Source organism: Podarcis melisellensis, assembly GCF_964234715.1.
Source record: "Podarcis melisellensis genome assembly, chromosome: 11".
Lineage (NCBI taxonomy): Eukaryota > Metazoa > Chordata > Lepidosauria > Squamata > Lacertidae > Podarcis > Podarcis melisellensis.
In genome coordinates, this window is record NC_138543.1 from 14,060,828 (window position 1) to 14,082,662 (window position 21,835).

Genomic DNA, 21,835 nt, shown 5'->3' on the forward strand with positions numbered 1-21,835 from the left:
CAGGGCTGATTTCCTTCAGAATAGATAAGTTTGATCTTCTTGCAGTCCATGGGACTCTCAAGAGTCTCCTCCAGCACCATAATTCAAAAGCATCAATTCCCTTCATGGATCACTGCCTTGATGTGGCGAAGGGGCTTGAATAACTCAGAGAAGCTATGAACTATGCCGAGCAGGGCACCCAAGATAGACAGGTCATAGTGGAGAGTTTTGACCAACTGTGATCCACCTGGAGGAGGAACCGGCAAGCCACTCCAGTATCCCTGCCAAGAAAACTCCATGGACAAAGACAACAGTTCTCTATTAGTTCTCTCCAAACCCTTACTCGATCTTTCTTGTTTCACTGGTAGGTTTCTCCTAAACCACCTCCATGCTCCTGTATCCATGAGCGCATGAAGACACAAGGACCTGCTTTCTAACAAGTAAGATCACTAGTCCACTTACCTGGAACTAATTCCCCAAAGTCTCAAGCAGAAATCTTTATCAGCCCTGTTACTTCAGATTCTTTTAGTTAAAGGTGCCAATAATTGAACCAAGAACTCTTATCACTATTCTTCCATGGAGCTTTGGGTTCTTCTTAGAAACTACTGAATGGATTTTTATTATACCAAGCATTTCTATATATCATTCTCTCCATGTTGTTTGCAATATAGTTGAAAAAACACAATATTTTCATCCAGGTTTTTTCATCCTTTCTCTATTCCGGTCTTGTGTCTCCACCCCTCCTCTTCCTTTACCCTATTGGTCTTTTCATTGTAAACCTTTGCACATGATCTGTACATTCTGACCAGTTCTTGTACCACCACAATTAAATGCTGTTACTATATACTCATACTAAAGAAATAAACATTATTGCTGTTGGTGGGAAATTGTCTTGGTGCAATTGCATTTGCATATTTGTCAGTAGTGCTGGCAGTACCTGCATTAAATCCATTCAGCTCTTGCATTCATATTAAGTAGTGGAAGTTCAGGTCTCCATCACATCATACCTTCAGAGCTGTCCCCTGAGTTATGTGATAAAACAAATCTGTTTCGTTTCCATTTGACATTTCCATTGATGTCCTCCCACCTAGACCATTTCTTCTGATGGTAAATCTGATAGTGCCTGTTTAAACATATCTCTCCACAACTCAAACAAGCGATAAATTAAGGTAAACAAAGAAAAGCCTTTTGAACTCTGTGGCCTTTCAGTGAGAAAGATTATCCCCAATCAGCTTCATGCCCTTATGAACAAACTTTCTCCTTGTAATTTGTTAGAAAAACTCAAAATACCATGAAAGTTTGTGGAAATGCCATGCCATAATTTATTTTTCTAAGATGAAGCAATCTGCAATTTTTAAAGAAAACTAATCTTAGATTCAGAAGGATTTCCGTTGATGTTGGGGAGGGAATAAGAAAGAAAATGTGTAGATAAAAATGAGCATAAACTTCTAGATAGATGACTGACTCAGATTGGTCATGGTCAATGTTGATCATTTCAGAGAATAAAGAGGGACCTCTGTTTTAAAACCCAGTTTTCAGTCCCATCAGTTTCTGCACACTATTTTATGCTCAATATCTGGAGAAAATGTATACTCAAACTGGTACTTTCTGACATTTTAGATAAATAAATGTAGCTTACATTTGCTGGATCTGCATGTCCCCATTCCTACCCTTAGCTTACCAGGAAAATGTTTAGAAGTTTATAGGAGGGAAAGACAAAGGGTAGAAGTGAGCAGAGAGAGATCAAATCAAACAACAGCTATCACCGTATGGCAGGCAAGCTACAACTGTAGCAACTCATCCTGTAGATCAGGACAATCTCCCCTACGATGCCATCAGCAGCAGAGAGAGAGAGAGAGAGATAATTGTGTAGAAAAAGCTACCTAATATATTCCAAGTGACAATTAGAGTCTGCTTGTGCTGTTTTGCAAAGAAGAATCAAGCGCTTAAACCAGCTATAGGCTATTAACATGTGATGATGCACCTATAGGATGCACAGTGTAATATACAAACAGAACCATATGGCCAATTTTACCATATATATAAAAAAACAGACACAAACCTTGTTGGTGGACTTGGGGAGAGAAAAGGAAAAATATAAATAGCAAAAATTCCCTAGATCCCCACTATATAAACACTATATAAATGTTGACACCTATCATAACAAGTAACAATACACTTTACAAAAAAAGTAAAAAAGTATTCAGTTTTGACTATTCATCCATAGTCCGCATTGTACCCATACACGGGAAAAATTGAGACACCCAACATGCAAATGTTTAAAACCTGGCAGTTACACTTTAGTTTAAGCAACTTCTTTTCAGTATCAGTTAAATGCCATTTCCCCCAAACCCAACAGTTTGAGTCTAAACAAGCAAACTGAACTGCAGCTTAAACCTCAACTTTTCCACCCAATTTCACTTTAGAATCCTATCAAACCTGGCAAATCTGCAAGTTTTAACAGCAGTAAACTAAACTAACTCTAGTCCTCACAAAAAAAAAATGCTTGCAAGCTATTTTCAATGTTCTTTGGTTGAAATCAGATTTTGGAATGGAAGCCAACGATGTCTTCATAGCTGTAGCACTGTTCCACAGATTACAGCCAGCCAACCAGGATATGCCATTGACTCTCTTCGGCCTCAGAGCCACTGTCAACAACACCCCTGTCCTCCTTCTATATGGTTCCGCAGGCATGCAGATTAATAAAAGGCTAAAGGAAAAGAGTAATTGCTTTGCTTTAAATCATTCCAGGATTTTACATCATCCCAGCTGCCCATACTCTCTCCACCCACCTTGAAATATCCTGGGACTTCTGCTCATTGCAGAAACCATTGCTGTTGTCGCTGGGTCTAATTCCGATTTCTAGCTGGTGCAATCCAGGATAAAATCTGCTGAACTCCTACCAGTAGTTAACTGCAGTCTCCAGGGAACTGTTGATACATTCAAAGGTTGTTTCAAGTCCAGCAGGGCCCAAGCAAAGACATAAATGGCCTCACCTGCCCTTAAAGCCAAGCCATGGTTTACAACTCTGTGCTGGAGCTGTAATGAGCTGAAGCAAAGCCTTGAGCTTGCATGCTCTCCCTTCCCCTCTCCTCTTCCCTGCGCTCACTCCCTAAATCTCAGCCTGGTTGTTTGGACCAGAGATCATATCACAAACTCCGAACAAAACAAGCCAACTTCAACATGGGTTACGTTTAACAAACCATGGGTTTGTTTAACTAACAAGAATTCGCGATAAACCAAGATTCCTGCAAAGCTTCAGAAAAAATGAAAGTAAACACTGCCCAAATCCTTCCTACACATTGCTACAGCAGCCTCTGTTACTGGGGTGGAGGTTGTTTGCTACCCTAGGCAAATTAAAAATTAGGTGATCCACAATGAGTGTTATCGTATGCAGGATGATATTAGCACATTCTTGGGCCCTGATCCTTAGCACCAGCTCTACTTGACTTTGGATATACGTTTGCATATGTTATTGTTATTTTATTGTATACGTTTTATTCTGTAACTCACCTTGTTAGTTTAACAATGAGACGTTGTCTATAAATTATTTTAAACAAATGAACAATTTATGCATGAATGTGGTCAGAGAAAAGCCACCCTATTCACTGCACTGTAGATCTCACTGCCCTGGTTCAAACACAACACTCAGCCATAGTTTAGTGCAGGCATAGGCAAACTCGGCCCTCCAGATGTTTTGGGACTACAACTCCCATCATCCCTAGCTAACAGGACCAGTGGTCAGGGATGATGGGACTTGTAGTCCCAAAACATCTGGAGGGCCGAGTTTGCCTATGCCTGGTTTAGTGTAATGTGCATGAGTCTTAGGCTTGTGTGCTCCTTCACTCACCTTATCCAAAACAGCTGCAAGGAGACGATTAGCCCTCCAGGTTGATGGCCAATGTAGGAGTTGCAGTCCAACAATGGGGTGTTAGGGGAGGGGTAGTACCTCTGGTGGGCGACATGTTGTGATCCTTCTGGGGTAGTTTGTCTATCTATGGTCCCCCACCCTGCATTCAGCTCTCACCTGCTATCAGGATGCAACAACAGCAACACTCTGGGAAACGATTTTTGGCTGGCCAGCTAAATCAGGTGAGGGTAGCTGATAGGTCTTAAACTCTAAGTGAGTTAGAGACTTTGCCTGTATGCAAAGATAGGCTCCAGCAGATTGAGCAGACAAGTCTAAAGGTCCAACGGTCAAGAAGACTGTAGAGAAGCCTTTCTCAACCTCTGGCCTTGATAGCTAGGGGTGATGGGAGTTGTAGTCCTACAACATCTGGGGACCCACTGGTTGAGAACCGCTGCTATGGGGCAGAGTGGGTCACCCTTCTAAGAGAAGGAAAACTCTGGTCCTAAACCTCTGCTGCTGCCTTGTGGGATATATTCGGAAGAAGAGAAGGCTAAGGAGTAAACCCTACACAAATCTGGAGTCCCTAAGGCAGTTGGATGGCATCTTGTATGTCTCCTTCTGGCAACTTCTGCAGCCAATCTGGTGCCAAACATACGGCTCTGCTTTCCTTTGGACCACATAAACAAGGCCAAGAGGTTGGTCTTGTCACCTCCATTCACTCTGCCCAGGCTTGCGCCATGGGGATGCTGCTTCAGTGCTGCTAATGCGCCAGTTTGACTTCGCCCCCAGAGAAGCACTGACTACAGATGGGTTACAGGGTAACCCTTACCTGGCAAGCCAGGTAAAACCATGGGGATGTGTGTGGCATTTGCCCATTCTATGGGGATACATTTGTACTGGGGGAGAGAAAGGGTTAATAGGTTGACCAATAAGAAATCCCGGAGGCGGAGCCTACCTGACTTTGAGGCTCAGCCCAGAGGTTTTGACAGTTAAGTTTGGTTGGTTCTTTTTTTGGAGACGGGGGGGGGGGGAGAGATAGAGGAGTCAGAGTGAGTTAGACACAGGGACAAGACTGAGAGGGTATAGAGTGACAGCGTTATTTTAACACTTTTTTGTGTTTGAAATAAACTTTAATCTTCATTGTTAACTCTACCTGACTGAGACTCAATCCTTCACTGGGGAACCCTGGGTTCCCCCCCTCACAAAATTGGTGGCAGCGGAAGGATAAAGTAGTGGTGTACAAGTCAATAGTCCGTGAAACAACCGGGGGCTCTATACGAATGCCACAATGTGTAAAGGACAGCACAAAGAATAACCTTTTCCCCAAAGAAGGAGAAAATACAGGAGGTGCTGAAAGAAAGTGTTATGTACTGAAGTTCTCACCCTGGGCCAGCAGGAGGATACTGTAGATAGTTTTCACTCAGGTCCACATATGCAAATAAGGGATTGAAAGTGACGTTCAGTGATTGGATAGTTACAGAAAATGGTTACTGTTACGTTCTAGTGGAGCTCTATATAAGGAGGCTGGCTGAACCCTTCAGTTCAGTTCTGTTCTGCAAATAAACAAGAGCTGTTTGAAGAATCGCTGTGTCGTCTCATATGTTCACCCACAACTGAACAGAAAGCACCTCAAAAAACATACAAGACTGGGAGAATGCTAAAATTACAAGCCTTACCAAACCACCACAAGTGCTGAAGGAAGCAAAGGAGCCTGGGTAATGGAGCACAGACCCGCTGTAGTAACACGATCTCTCTGTCTGGGTCTGGGCAGAGTTCGGGAGACTCCTCCTCTCGCTCATCAGTCGTTCTTCCACTGCAAAGCCTGGGGCCAGGAAGCGGCTGTCCCTCTTGAGCAGCAGGTAGAGCTCCTGAGCAAAAGCTGGTATTCTCAGCAGCACCTCGTCCCCGTCCTCCGAAGAAGGCGGCAGAGGCGAGGGAGGGGGCAGCTGAGAAGTAGCGTTCAGTCCCTGAGGAAGAGGAGACCAGTGATAGAACTCCTGAGACTCATATTCGTCCTCAGAGACCTCGTCCTCAGAGGTCTCCCCAACCGGCTGCGGCTGCCTGTCAGATGAGGAAGATACTGAGCGGACCTCGCGAGAGCTGCCCACCACCTGAGTGGATGCAGAGGTAGCGCTAAGATTGCTGCTACTGTTCCCACAGTTTCCATCAGTGCTGCAGCTGCCTCCTGCGCCGCTGCCTCCATTGGGTTCCTGCTGACCCCTGCTCCATAGTGCCGGGTAGACAATCTCCCACTCCTCAGAGTCTCCCAAAGGTTGCAGTCCTGCATAGGGGGGGAAAGATAGGCTGAAGTTTAATGCCAGAACCAGTCCCTGACCTTAACAGTTGCCACAAATGATAGATCAATATTGGAGCCAAACTTCAGATGTGACCATTTCATTTCAATGCTTCAACTACGCTTGGGGAGGGGAAGAGGTAACTACCCATACAGTGGTACCTCAGGTTACATACGCTTCAGGTTACATATGCTTCAGGTTACAGACTCCGCTAACCCAGAAATAGTGCTTCAGGTTAAGAACTTTGCTTCAGGATGAGAACAGAAATCGGCCTCCGGCGACGCAGCAGCAGCAGGAGGCCCCATTAGCTAAAGTGGTGCTTCAGGTTAAGAACAGTTTCAGGTTAAGTACGGACCTCCGGAACGAATTAAGTACTTAACCCGAGGTACCATTGTATTCTGTTAGTCTCCAATTGCATACCAAGGCACCGCAACCCACGGTCCCCTGGTGGATAACTAAAACACACAAACAAGCGGATTTTGGTTTATGGGTTCAAACAGGCCACAACTTTATTGGTTACAGATGTGAGCGGTTTGGCTTAGGCACTGGGTGAAGCCAGACTATATCCCGACTGCTGCCCATCTCCTGGGAGTCCAACTAAGGGTAAACACCTGACAGGGGGAGCCCTAAGACGTACATTAAAAAGGAGCACCCCAAAGGGTCCCCGTTGGGGTAGTGGCATGGCCCTGGCCCACGTCCGGCCATTGGACAGAATCCACACCCCCAGATCCCTTTAAAGGGGTACCCTTAATGAGGAAGGGCAAGAGGAGACTACAACCTTCCCTCCATCTAAACAAGGGCTTACCCAATGCGAAGGATGCAAGAGGACGGCCTCCCCGCCACACTGGAGTTTAAATTCCCCATGGACACGCCCCTCGTCGGTGCTGAATGGTTAGTGAGGACCGCATCTTGAACGGCGCCCTGCCCAGCGCCGATGGCATGGGGAGGCAACAGCAGGGAGTGCACCAGTCTCCAGCCCTCAGCCAGGTGATGCGGGACCCAGCCACAACGCCGGCCACCAAATAAGGTAAGCGGACTTCCCATCAACCCCAGTCAACATAATGGTCCAGGGTGATGGGAGTTTATATATGCTGGAAGCCAGCCAGAGTGGCTGGGGCAACCCAGTCAGATGGGCAGGGTACAAATAAATTATTGTTGTTGTTGTTGTTGTTTTTGTTGTTGTTGTTTTTACAAACAAACCTCACAGTGGTTTACAAAAAAGCAAAACAATAAAATCAAGGAAAAATTACAGCAATAGTTAAAAACATACAAAAAGTTAAAATACTACAACCGGTCAAAATTCACAACTTTCTAAGCATCTGTTTAGGCTTGTCTAAGCGATAATGTTTTTAGCAAGCACCAAACAGAATGCAACAGGCAGAGTGTTTTAAAGTGAGAAGAAGAAGAAGAAGAAGAAGAAGAAGAAGAAGAAGAAGAAGAGGAGGAGGAGGAGGAGGAGGAAGAGGAGTTTGGATTTGATATCCCGCCTTTCACTCCCTTTAAGGAGTCTCAAAGCGGCTAACATTCTCCTTTCCCTTCCTCCCCCACAACAAACACTCTGTGAGGTGAGTGGGGCTGAGAGAAGTGTGACTGGCCCAAGGTCACCCAGCAGCTGCATGTGGAGGAGCGGAGACGCGAACCCAGTTCCCCAGATTATGAGACTACCGCTCTTAACCACTACACCACACTGGCACTCTCTCTCTTGGTCTCTCTAGATGACCAAGTTTTTACAAATGCATGGTAATTCGCACAACAAGCTGGAGTGTTACAACATCTGGAGTACCAACGTTCACCATCCGTGGCCAACACAGTGACACAAATAGAGTTGGATTTGAATGCTGTGTTTTTTCTTTCCGTGTGCTAGGCTATATAAGATCCTAGATGATATATCACCTAGGTTAAAGAAAGGTGAAAATGCTGAAATTCATACCAGTGTTGAAGACTGTTGCTTGTTTTAAAAAATAAAGGACCAGATTCAACTAAGTAGGTGCACTAGCAGAAGCCAGCACAGGTCCTGCTAGCACAGTTGGACTTTCCCTCCTTTCCTCCTCCCAATCTGGGGGGTCTTGAGAACCCCCAGATCAAGCAGGGGGAAGAGAGGGGAGATCATTCTATCAGACAAGTTAAATGCTTGCACTGACAGAATGATTAGAAGAGCCCAATGTTGGATATACTTCCTCTCGAAGTATAAACTGCGTCCTTTTTTAAACTAAATATAACCCAAAGCTTCTTTTTAAATTATAAGGCATTAAATAGGGATGATATATTATCCATTTTAATAGTTCTGTTTAATATTTCAAGGGGGTGTGGAGTAGGGGCTGATTTTGCTTCTCTCACTAGGTGGCTTCAGGCAGGGCACTTTCTTTCAGTCACATCGCCCCATCTGCAGCACGATGATAATAATTTCCTCTAATTATGAAGCTGGGTGGTTAAGTGCTATCAGTATGGTCTGGAACCGGGCCACCTGAAAATAAATAGCTGGGGGATGTGCAGAAGTATATACACTTGTATCTTAAAATAAAATGACAATTAAAAAAAGTTCTTTCTAAAAAAAAAGGAAGGAAAGAAAGAAACCTTCAGAAGGAGCTGCAGTTTCCAGGGCTTTTCTACTGTTGGAGGAAAAACGGGAACTGGAAGTGGGACGGAGCCTGTGGTTGAAGGGAGAGGAAAAACTTATTTCCCAGGGATGGATCCCAGTGGGCTGGAGATACAGTTGTACCTTAGAAGTCGAATGGAATCTGTTCCAGAAGTCCATTCGACTTCCAAAACGTTCAAAAACCAAAGCGCAGCTTCTGATTGGCTGAAGGAAGCTCCTGCAGCCAATCAGAAGCTGAGGAAGCCCCATCGGATGTTTGGCTTCCAAAAATCGTTTGAAAATCGGAACATTCACTTCCAGGTTTCAGTCGTTTGGGAGTCAATTTGTTCGGGAACCAAGGGGTTCGAGATCCAAGGTATGACTGTTTATCACAACATTTTGTTGCGGGTATTGTTGTTGTTGGCATCCGTCGGTCTCAAGAGACATTTTGCTGCTGGCCCCGCTTATAATACTAACCATTACATCATAAGAATGACACTGGGAATCCGTGTGAACATAGAAACCTGCCATATGCTGAGTCTAGACCATTGGCCCATTTTGCTCAGCACAGCTGCTCTCCAGAGTTTCATACGCGGAGCCTCTCTCAGCCCTACCTGAAGATGTCAGGGGTTGAACTGGGAAACTTCATGTATTCCACAGCCCCCCTCCATCACTTTGGACACTATGGCATTTCAGGTGTTGGTTATTACCTGGTTATTATTCACATCTTACAAAAACAAAATACAAACAGGACACCGTACAAAGAGGTGCAGAATGCCATTCGTCAAGTCTTCTAGCGTTTCACATGGTGGCATGTGCCGTATTCTAGATGTCCAGAGTACAGCAAAATTACTATACAAGAACAAGCCAGATTCAATGCTCAGCAGTCCCATCCCATTGTATCCCACGTCCCCCTGGCTCCTCTGCAATATGGATTTTTTTTTACACACAATAAGGAAAGTACTATCTGGCATATTCTTCTACTCGTGAAAAAGCCTTACAAAACAACAGACCTCGCTGCACAGGAAATAGCTGCGAAGCACTCTGCAGTTAGCTTAGGTGAAGCAGGCAATGTACTGTACAGAGAAACAGAGTTTCCTTGCAATTGACTACCTAGTCTTGCTCATCAAAGGAAACAAGGCTACAGAAGTAATTCAATTTATTAAATATTGACCCTTAATGCTTGGACGTGAACCATATGAGAGAAAGAAAATTAAGAGAGCTCTTGTCTCAGGGGAACATGTGTTCTGCCTTTTGAACCCAGAGAGAGGTAAGGAGGCATTGGGACTGAGGAAGAGATAGGAATTAACTTGGCCAGTTGCATTTGCAAAGTATGTTGCATGCACTGCGTGAAAATACAGCATATGGTATAAACCACGAACATATATATCGTTTCTACTTTTTAATGTGTTCCTTTACAGCACAGTGTCTAAAGACCTAAACTTCACAGATCTCCTTATAGGTAATGAGAACACAAGGAATCACTCCTAGGAAATGAAAGCTCACAGTCTGAATGTTATATAAGACACATTTTGAAGAAACGTTTGTAGGAGGACACATTCTCGTAAACTATGCCAAACCAAGATATTGTCTTAGGGTGTGTATCAGAGAGTGCATCATTGCAAGGAGAGCAGAGAATGAGTTCCCTCCTGTTTTATAATGGCTAGTAAAAGAAGCGCTTAATTTGAGTGGCGGCTTAACTTTCAATCTTATACTGCCAACAATTATCAAGCGTTTGCACGGCTGACTGGAGAGCTGTCCGACTCTGAACATGTGCAGAGTGCTGTGTTCCTCACATCCACGCCTGGCGCTGTGCATTTGGAGACGGGATGGGCCAAGGCATTCCAGCCAACCTGAAGCCCGATAACTCGCAGAGATATTGGTGCAACACGAGAATCTTCCTGGGCAGAAGTTTGCGCTCGCCCAGGATCCTCAAATCCAGATCTTTCATCTAGCAGAGCTGACAAATCTATCCACAAACCCACTTCGTGCCCCACCGCTCCCTGCCCCTTTCCCTGCCCAGTCCGGTAAAACATCCAGCATCTGGACACCTCTGGGAAGAATAAGTGTGTCCGTTTATTAAACGGACAAGATTCAAAAAGAAGAAAATTGAGAAGGCGTGCCGGGCTGTGGGGGGAGGAGAGAGTAGGTCTGGCATATGTTCGTATTTCCCCGGACGCTACCGGGATTGCAAAGGCAGAAATTACGTGGGGGGGGGGGGGATTTCCGAAATGCGGGGCTTTGTCCTGGATCTTAGGCAAGTCACATTTTTTGGCTCAATATTTTGGGGTCTTCCTTAAAAAAAAAAGCTCCACGACTTTCGGGGAGTCCTGTTTTGTTTTTCAAACTTTTTGAAACATGGCAACCCTAGGAGAGAGAGAAAAAGCTGAATTTTACCTGCAGCGATCCCATTTGACAGGAAGCACAGCTGATAAAAGAGGCAACAAAGGCGGCTCAGTCGCATCCCTCGTCTCTCCTCCATCCACGGAGGAGAAGTGGCCGGATCACCTCCCTCGTCTCCCGGTGGCGGGTGTTTTTCTTTTGGTTTGGTGTTTCGTTTTTGGAGAGCCGCCGATCGCCTCCGAGGGCTTCTTCGCGCCCCGACGTGGAGCTTGCCAAGCCGCCTCTCCCTCCGGTTTGCCGGAGGGGAAATGAGAGAGAGAGCGGGCTTAGCAGCAGCAGCAGCGCGCTCCGGTTCCCAGGAGGAGGCGCTGGGGGTGACCTGCTTTGCAGAAAGGCGGCAAAGCAGAAAAGGCGCCCGAGCGGCAGCAGCAGAAGCGGAGAAGTGGTGTCACCGCACATACACACGCGCGCGCGCCCGGTCCCGCGCGCGCCCGCCCACCCCCGGCCCGATCCGCACCGCCGGCGAGCCGCGGAGAGAGCTCTCCCTGGGTGGCAAGTGGGCGGAGGACTGGAAACGGACGCGCGGGCTCCCCCGAACTCCGGGCGCTCGCCTGCCGCCGATTGGCTACGGGCGGCGCTCCGATTTGCATGCCGCTCTGGCCGGCCCCGCCCCTTTCGCGCACGTGCGTTCGAGGCCGCGGGGCAGGTAGGTCTGCGGTGGGTCCGGCCAAAGAAGGGGGGGCAGCTTTAGTGGACACACCGGACTGCTGCAGAATGAATGAATGAATGGATGGATGGATGAATGAATGAATCTTTTTTTGCATCAGCCATGGCCATAGCAATAAAACAACAATACGACTTACAAAGAATAGAAATAAAAAGTCAATTATATAAAATACATTTTAGAGTTTTGAGTCAATAGTCAAATAGTGGATCTTATTCTGATTGCCCCAGCTAAGAACCTTGCAACCTTTCCTGTCACCTGCTCGTCTTGATGTGCCAAGAGAAAGGACACTGTGGCATAGCTGTCAACTTACAGATTTGAAAATAAGGGACCAGCGGCCTTGAAAATAAGGGACCAGCAGCCAAAATATGGGACCTGCAGCCTCACCTGTTCCAGGCACTCCAGTCTTCCTGTCCTCCTGCAGTCTGGTCAAACTCATGCTGGTAGCTTCGAGAACACTGTCCAACCAACTTTGTAACCAGAGGTTCAACTGTATAGAATCTGAATCACATGCACCACAAGGCCTATACAGCCTCAACTTAAGATGGCTCCCCGGCCTGGCTTTGCACTGCAAAGTTTGCAGCACCACGTGCAACAAAATGGCGTCCAGCATTCAAAAAACCCCTTAGCTTGCATTAACTAGCCACACACAAACAGCCTCCCCCCCTCGCCATGAGATTGCCAGTCACCCACCATTTTAGTCAACCAGCTCCTTTCTTTTCCCCCATAAGTCAATCAAAGGAACCTCCAAAACAAATTCAAAAGCCCCCCCCACGAGATCTCCAGCATTCAAAAAACCCCTCAGCTTGCATTAACTAGCCACACACACACACACACACACACAGCCTCCCCCCTCCTACGAGATCTCCTTTCCTTTTCCCCCACCATGTGCGCCCGCTCCAGACAGACCTTTTCACCGGCAAGGGTGAGTGGGCCATCGATGACATATCCATCCAATTCCAATCCGAGCACTCAGCACAGGTATGTTCAACTTCTGAGCCCCTCTAAGCCAAAGGCAGAAAGCCCAGCCAGCAGCCAAACAAAGCCTCAAGGAAAACCACCGTCACCTCTCCACTGGGAAGCGCTGAGCAAAGGTGAGTCCCCAGGCAATGCAGCCGATTTGATCAGCACAAGGTGTGCAAGCTCCACCCCCAGTCATTCTTAGACTTCTTATTGGGTGAGCAACACAGCCAAGCAACACAGTTGGAGCCTCCCTCCTCCCTGGCCGGCAGGGAGGGAGGGAGAGGAGCTGCTTCCTTTGAAATTGAAGGGACATCATTTAAGGGACATTTAAGGGACATCCATCAATAAGGGACAGCAGAGGGACATGGCGCTGGAATAAGGGACTGTCCCTTCAAATAAGGGACGCTTGACAGCTATGCACTATGGCAGTGGTTGGGCAACCCGGAATGGACAATAAAAGAGGGGTGATAACCTCATTCCTCAAATCTTTATAAAACAGAGTGCAAGCCAGAAGGGCATGCACCTCCAATTCGGTACTGCCATCTCCACAGGGACATAAGTGTTTATCGTAACTGCTGCAGAAGTTGAAGCGCGGGGGCAAAGGCATCTCATGATTCTCCCCTCTTGCCCTTGGAAGGAAACAAGATAATGGGGTGATTGGCCACGGGAGGCTTCACGTGCCTGCCACCCAGAGAAGCAGAGCAATAACTTTGGCACCCTGGCGCTGATACACACATGCGCACCGAGGGAGCCAGCGTTTGTCCACAGAGAGCTTTGCGGGTCATGTGGCCAGCAGGACTAAACCGCTTCTGGTGCAATGGAAAACTGTGACGGAAACCAGAGTGCACAGAAATGCCATTTACCTTCCCGCCACAGCAATACCTATTTATCTACTTGCACTGGTGTGTGGGATGCAGGTGGTGCTATGGTCTAAACCAGTGTTTCCCAAACTTGGTTCTCCACCTGCTTTTGGACTACAATTCCCATCATCCATGTCCACTGATCTTGCCAGCTAGGGATGATGGGAGTTGTAGTCCAAAAACAGCTGGTGACCCAAGCTTGGGATACACTGGTCTAAACCATGGAGTCTTTTGGGCTTGCCAATCGGAAGGTCGGGGTTCCAATCCCCGTGAAGGGGTGAACTTCCATCGCTCTGTCCCAGCCTAGCAGTGTGAAAGCACGCCAGTGCAAGTAGATAAACAGCAGTGTTAGAAACTGAGAAGTGAAAGCTAGGAGTTCAGTGGCACCTGAAACTGAGGTTATGGGCTCTACCACGGAGTGTCCAGGCAGACTTTTTTTTAATAACAAGAATACAAAGCTGAAATGAATGAACCACAGCTAATTTTAGGTTATTTTTTCACATGGTCTAGTCCTCATCTTAAGCCTGCAAAAAGCAAAGCCATTCTTCCCCTGCCCGCCTCCCTAATATTCTTATGAGGGTTCCTTCTCCATTCTTCAGAGGGTGGCTGGAAGTGGGGAGGCAGGAAAAGGCCCTCCTTTCCTTCCAGCAGCGGCAGTTTTAATCTGAGCCCAGAGCTCAGAAACTCAGAAGGTAAATGCCGTTTCCATGTGCTCTAGTTTCCATCATGGTGTTCTGTTACGCCGGAAGCAGTTTAGTCCTGCTGGCCGCATGAGCTCAGCCTGAAAGCAAGATGAGCGCCGCAACCCCATTGTCATCTTTGACTGGACTTAACTGTCCACAGGTCCTTTTTACCTTTACCTTTTTACACTAGGTCCATTTTTACATAAACCTATACGTATATATTTGTTCATGACTTGACCTGGTCAAACGATCTGTTCTCCTTTGCAGTGAACACATAGGTCACATGAACAGGGCCTACACCTGCATGCAAATTTATAAGAATAAATTTTGGTTCACGCTAATGAAGTACATATATATGTTTACATGGGGAGTATTTCCCATTAAACAAAGTGAGTCCTGATTCCAAATAAAGCATGCATAAAATTGTGCTGCACCACCTTGATGCACCCTGCAGAAGGTCAGAAACACCCAAGTTGTTCTACAACCTGCACTTCAGTGTGAAATGGCGCACAGAGACACCACAAAACCGAAAACCTGCACTGTGTGCCAAAAAAGAGTCCCTTTACATGCTACAGTCATGCCTCAGGTTACAGACGCTTTGGATTGCATGATTTCAGCTTGCGCACTGTGCTAAACCTGGAAGTACCGGAACGGGTTACTTCTGGGTTTCAACACTTGCACATGCGCAGAAGTGGCAAATTGCAGGTCGCTTGGGTTGCGAACGTGCCTCCCACACGGATCATGTTTGCAACCCAAGCGTCCACTGTACTACAATACATTTTTATGGCTATACATACAGATAGGAAGCACTGTTTTATTAAAAAAACAAAAACCTTGTCTTGTTCGGAGTGTATTTTGACTCTTTGCGGAAACCATGTATGACTCGGCCTCCCTGAGTCTAGAAATGATTAAGTGGCTGGTGAGACTATTCATTCAGCTTGACAACATCAGAGATACAAACACCCCCATCTAGATCAGATTTAAAACGTGCACGCACACAACCTTGTTCTGTTTAACTGATTTATATATTAAAGGCAGTTATTACACTTTCAAAGGGAGACATGGATGGCAAGTTTAGAAGGCATTTCTACAGTAATTTATGATTACAAAAAGATATCCTAAAAGGTATAAAAAAGGGTTGACAAATAAATACCCAACCTTGCTCCTAATTAAAGTAATAATAATATAAAAAAAACATGTTTAGGCACCAAGATGTAAAATGTTGCTTGAGGCTTGGTCTCTGATCTCCATGTTCAAGAACCGCTTAAAATACACAGCAAGGATGTGTTATATCAAGCATAATAGCTCTAAACAATATTCACTAAGTGGAGGGAATACCTTAATGCATTTCCCCAGACATAATTTAATATCACAACCTTTATAATAATATTTTTTAAAGGGCAACTGCAAGGAAAGTCCTTGCAACTGAGGCAATGATAATGATATAGGGCTGCCATATGTCTGGAATAAGGCAGTCGGATACAGTGTCCAGGCAGAAATCGTTGAAATGTCCAGGAAAATCCAGACACATGGCAAACCATGTCGGAAGTCTAGTTTTTGGCGAATCTCCTTCAACAACTTTGGCCCAAAAAAGCAAAGTTTTTGAAATATGGCAACCCTTTGATAATATGCGTAGTCTTAGGAAGATCATGGCCACTGGGTCCATCACCTCCTGGCAAATAGAAGGGGAAGAAATGGAGGCAGTGAGAGATATTACTTTCTTGGGCTCCATGATCACTGCAGATGGTGACAGCAGTCACGAAATTAAAAGACGCTGGCTTCTTGGGAGAAAAGCAATGACAAACCTAGACAGCATCTTAAAAAGCAGAGACATCACCTTGCCAACAAAGGTCCATATAGTTAAAGCTATCATGTTCCCAGAAATGATGTATGGAAGTGAGAGCTGGACCATAAAGAAGGATGATCGCTGAAGAATTGATGCTTTTGAATTATGGTGCTTGAGGAGACTCTTGAGAGTCCCATGGACTGCAAGAAGATCAAACGCATCCATTCTTAAGGAAATTATCCCTGAGTGCTCACTGGAAGGACAGATCGTGAAGCTGAGACTCCAATACTTTGGCCACCTCATGAGAAGAGAAGACTCCCTGGAAAAGACCCTGATGTTGGGAAAGATGGAGGGCACAAGGAGAAGGGGATGGCAGAGGACGAGATGGTTGGATAGTGTTCTCGAAGCTAGCAGCATGAATTTGACCAAACTGCGGGAGGCAGTGGAAGACAGGAGTGCCTGGCGTGCTCTGGTCCATGGGGTCACGAAGAGTCAGACACAACTAAACGACTAAACAACAACAACAACAAAGTGTCCTGAGTTCAGTGTGGCTTCCTCCCAGACAAATGAGATTAGAATTGCAGCCTAAATGGCAAGGTAGTGAATAAGCAGTGCCTAAGCTTCTATGCTATAGAAACAGTGAAGCCATAGCTTTGAAGATCTATAGGAGGGATGAGAACCTATGCCCCGCCCCCTTCCAGATCATGTTGAGCTCCCATCAGCTCCCGCTAGCAGGGCCACTGGTCAAGAACAATGAGAGTTGGAATCCACCACTGTCTGGAGGACCACACGTTCCTCAACCTTGCTCTACAGCCTATAGTGAAACAGAAAATGGTGTACATGGAGGTGGAGAATGTTAATAAATGGCTATAGGTTTCCAAAGTGGGTGGTACCATCCCCTGAAGAGTTGTGGTATTGCCTAGGGGGGAGCTAAAAGGCAAGGGTGCTGCATGGGGCACTGGTGGCACAAATGACCTGAAAAGCTGGCATCACTGAATCAAATTAGCTTTGTTGAATCGATTAAAGCTAGAACCTTCCAAGTACGGTCGTACCTTAGATCCTGAACGCCTTGTGAGTCGAACATTTTGGCTCCCGAATGCCACAAACCCAGAAGTGAGTGTTCTGGTTTGCAAACGTTCTTTGGAACCTGAACATCTGACGGGGCTTCCGCGGCTTCCGATTGGCTGCAGGAGCTTCCTGCAGCCAATCAGAAGCCGCACTTTGGTTTCCAAATGTTTTGGAAGTCAAACAGACTTCTGGAACGGATTCCACATGACTTCCGAGGTACGACTAGTTTTAACTGGATTTGAACGAATGCAATTATTTGTTACTGCTTTGAATTTTACTGTGCTATTGTCTTCCATAGTGAGTTGTGCAAAACACTATTCTGAATTATGGGGTTTTTTTATATAAAGTAGGGTAGGGGGCATTGGGGATGAGTTTATGGGACCAGGGGGGCAGTGGGTCAAAAAAGTTTGGGAACCCCTGCTATATAACATGGTTTACACGTTGCTATGTACTAAGTTAGTTGGCCTTACCATGAGCCTGACGAAGACCAGAATCCTGGGTGAAGATGTCACCCAGGATGTCATCCATGCATCATCGTTGGTGACCACATGCTTGAGGCAGAGTAGACAGTTTTGCCTATCTGGCTTCCACCATAACCAGCAACCTCCCCATTGATAGAGAGCTGGACAAGCATATTGGCAAGGCACCTACGGCAATGGCTCGCCTCTCCAGAAGGGTATGGGAGAATGTGATGCTTACAACCAAGACCAAGACGAAGGTCTACCAAGGTTGCGTGTTGTGCACACTGCTTTATGGAAGTGAGTCACAGGCAACTTACAACTGCCAGGCAAGACATCTCAATGCCTTCCACATGCGCTGTGACAGTAAGATTTTGGACCTCACAGGGCAGGGCAGAGTCTCAAACAAAGAAGTCCTCTCCCAAACCCACATTCCCAGTATGTTGGTACTCCTGTCTCAGTGACATCTGTGTTGGCTTGGTCATGTCCAAAGAATGGAAGATGGCAGGATCCCCAAGGACGTGCTCTATGGGGAGCTGGCTTCAGGCACCAGACCCATTGGCAGACCAACTCTTCATTACAAAGATGTCTGCAAACATAACATCCAAATTACTAGAGCAGGACATAGTCCCAGCTAAAAGAACAGTAACCTGCAAGCTAGAGGAGATGGACTTGCAACAGAAAATGATCTTGGGCAATGGTACCTGCTCACCTCTAAACCTTGGTTTATTACCCCTCTTAAGGCTCCCAAACTATTTGAATTCCTTAACTTCCTCAGCTCATAGATATGCCTTTGTAAAGGCAAGATTCAACACCTTCCCATCGAACGTGCTGAGAAATAGATTCTCCAATGGACAGATATCGCTCTTATGTGATTGTAATTGTGGGGCACCGGAATCGTTGCATCACATAATTTTTGACTGTGCTTTTCACTTACCGGCCAGGAGCAAGTTTCTTGCTCAATATCTTAAGGGAATTGCCCATGATACGACTGAAGCCAAACTGAGATATCTACTAATTGATGATGACCCCCTAAAATCACTCATGGTTGCCAGATTCCTGATCAGCGTCCTATCCCTAAAGAAGAGAAACGGTCTCCTGTGTGATTCGGATAACCCCTTTAAACCATGACCTATGTTTTAGGCGATATCACCATTGAAATCCTTGATTAATTTATGAGCAGAGGGCGATGTATAGGCTACAAATTTATTGTAATGTATGATGGTGGTTTTTGTTTTTGTTTTGCTTCGGTTACTGTTTGTCTTTTGTAAGTTTTGGCGATTTTAAATTTGGAGGTTTAAGTATAATATGTTGGCATGGGAAACTGTCGTGTAATGGGCCATTGGCCGTAATAAAGATCAATCCAATCCAAATCCAAAGATGTCTGCAAACATAACATGAAGGCTGGGAACATCAACCCCGCTGTGTGGGAATCCCTTGCGGTTAACCACGGTGCCTGGAGACAAACAGTTAGGTAATGCATCCATAGCAGTGACCAGAGGAAGGATGACAGCTGGGAGGAGCTCAGAGGAGAAACGCCATGGTGCATCTGCAGCAGCAAAACTGGATGCCTTCCTCTGCCCCAGTTACAACAAAACAAGTCTCTCCCATACTGGTCTCTACAGCGACAGCAGACACTGTAACTGCGGATGCCGGATGATCGTCTTCCAAAGCAACTACTCTATTATGAACTTAAAAATGGAAAGCGTAATGCTGGTGGTCAGCAAAAGAGGTTTAAAGCCTGTCTCAAGGCAAGTCTTAAAAAAATGTAGTATACACACTGTCAACTAGGAAACACTGGCCTGTGAGCGCTCCAGTTGGAGAACAGCCTTTACCAAAGATGTCATGGGCTTTGAAGACACTCAAACTCAGGATGCAAGGGAGAAACGTGCTAGGAGGAAGGCACACTTGGCAAATCCACACCATGATCAACTCCCACCCGGAAACCAATGTCCCCACTGCGGAAGGACACATGGATCCAGAATTGGCCTCCATAGTCACTTACGGACTCACTGTTAAAACCGTGTTTATGGAAGACAATCTTACTCGGCTACGAATGATCGCCAAAGAAGAAGAAGAACCTTCCAACAGTTTGACTTCACTCCCAAAGGTGTATTCCTCCATTTGTCTTCCTAGACTGGTGAATGCTAACCAAACCAGTGGTTCCCAAACTGTCATCCATTCAGGTGGCCTGCAGTCTGTCTCTGGATTTGTGGCTTGAAGATGGGAGACAGCACATCCTTAGCATTAAATATTCAAACTGATTTTTAATTGTATTATACAGTGGAATCTCGGTTCTCTAACGTCTCAGTTGACAAACATTTCGGAACCCAAACGCTGAAAACCTGGAAGTAAATGCTGCTGTTTTTGAACGCACCTCGGAAGTCAAACACCTTCCACTGTGTGTTTAGGGAAATTTTTTATATTTGAAGTTTTATTCTGCTTTTACTGTTCCGTTGGAAGCCGCCCAGAGTGGCTGGGGAAACCCAGCCAGATGGACAAGGTATAAATAATAAATTATTATTATCATCATCATTATTATTCAATTTTCTCAATTGAATTTGCCAACAGCCCTTTACGCCTCGGTTGTCAAACATTTCAGAAGTCGAACGGCCTTCTGGAACACATTGCATTTGACAACTGAGGTTCCACTGTAATTGCCTCTATTATTTCTCGTATTCTATTTTACTATATTAGCACTTGAATTCTATGGAATACAGTACAAAATGATACAATATATAAGAAATAAAATAAGTGATTAAAATACAATTAAACATCATGCGGCATTGAGCACAGCACATTTACTACAACGGGAAGATGGTCGGCTAAGACACAGCAATTTTTAAGTGGCTCATAGGAAGATAGGTTCAAGAACCACTGTGCTAGACTAAACTCTAGGGTGGGCTATTTTAAAAAAATATTGATTTACATATAAGAAATGACAATGTATGAGGTTTTTTTTAAAAAAAAAAAGTTCAGCATTGTTCTATTGTTATAACATCATTTTCTGTCCTGGGAGAAAGGAAAATATATATAGAAACCAGCAGCAGCCTTTGATACAGTTAAGTGTATGGAATAAGAATTGGGAGAGACAGTGTGAGAGCTTCCTTTAATCATCTGTGTGGCAGTCTGAGTAAAAGACTGGGGGCAAATTAAGCTAAATTCAGATGACTTGGCTTTGTTCACTAGAGGCTGGGGGGTATTTAACTGTGAAATACATTGAAACAAAGATCCAGAGCAAGTACGGCAATGTTTTGGGGGTGGAGGGGAGAAATGCTTTAAAATCTCATTTCAGTTGTGCTGTGTGAAGCCAACACACATAGGAGCTTACTTTTCTGGGAGGTGGGGGACCAAGAGACAGAGTAGATACATACGTACCCAACCCTTGTAATTCGAAGCCCAGCTGCCCCCATGTGTCATTTAATTTCTCCAGATTAACTGCCACCACTAAGTGCTACCTTCTCTGTTGTTCAATCCCTGATACCAAAGCACCTCACTTAGACAAAATACGCAGGGCCATCTGACCCATAGGCGCTAGGGGTGCGGGGCACCCGGGTGCTGGGCTCTCAGGGGCGCCAGGATGAGAGTCCGGTGCCCGAGAGTTGAGTCTGGGGAAGAGCCTACCCTTTGGTCGGAGCTCTGCGACGGGTTCTTCCGCGCCACAAGTTCGGGGGCGACCGAGCCAGCGAGACACTGAGGCCGCCAGCCGGCTCCGCCCTCCTGCGTGCCTGGGACTGGGCAACCTAGAGGGGGCACCGGGCGGATCTTTGCACCCTGGTACCGCATATCCTTAAGACAGCCCTGAAAATACAACTGGGAAGTAACACTTTGTCGCCTCCACTTTTCTTCCTAAGGCTGCAACCCTATAGCCATATACCTGGCAGTAGGCTCCTGTTGAACCTGATAGGGTTTGCTTTTAAAAAGCCTTTAGAGGGAGGCCCTCACAATAACCAGTGGTCATGGGCAGTGTGAGTTGCGCTGAATGCTAATCCTGCCCCACAGGAACATGCAAAACAGTGCTTCAAAACAGTGAATGGGGCATGGTTACATGAAACCTTTCTTTACCCCAGCCCCTGGCTCCAAGACAAAAGTATTCTCCGAAAAGAACGCTTGGCTCTGCTTTATAAAATCATAAAATCAGCCCGGCCAAAAAAAAAAAAAGCTGGTAATGGGAATGCATACAAGAAAGAAACCATACAGAGATATCCCAGAAGAGCCTTCTAAGTTGAGGTCGGGCATAAGTGAAGAACAC

General features: G+C 45.8%; 1 protein-coding gene across 2 annotated transcripts in view; it reads right to left on the reverse strand.

Moving 5' to 3' along the window:
* ADAMTS19 (ADAM metallopeptidase with thrombospondin type 1 motif 19) overlaps window positions 1–11,471 on the reverse strand; it is a 119,458-nt gene extending 107,987 nt beyond the window's left edge. For both annotated transcript variants that reach the window (XM_081930428.1, XM_081930427.1), the window contains exons 1-2: window positions 11,096–11,471; window positions 5,506–6,110 (exon numbers count right to left, since the gene is read on the reverse strand). In XM_081930428.1, coding sequence (XP_081786554.1) covers window positions 5,506–6,110; window positions 11,096–11,180 — 690 coding nt within the window. In that variant the 5' untranslated portion in view covers window positions 11,181–11,471. The remainder of the gene's footprint in view (window positions 1–5,505; window positions 6,111–11,095) is intronic.
* Window positions 11,472–21,835: the final 10,364 nt, after the last annotated feature.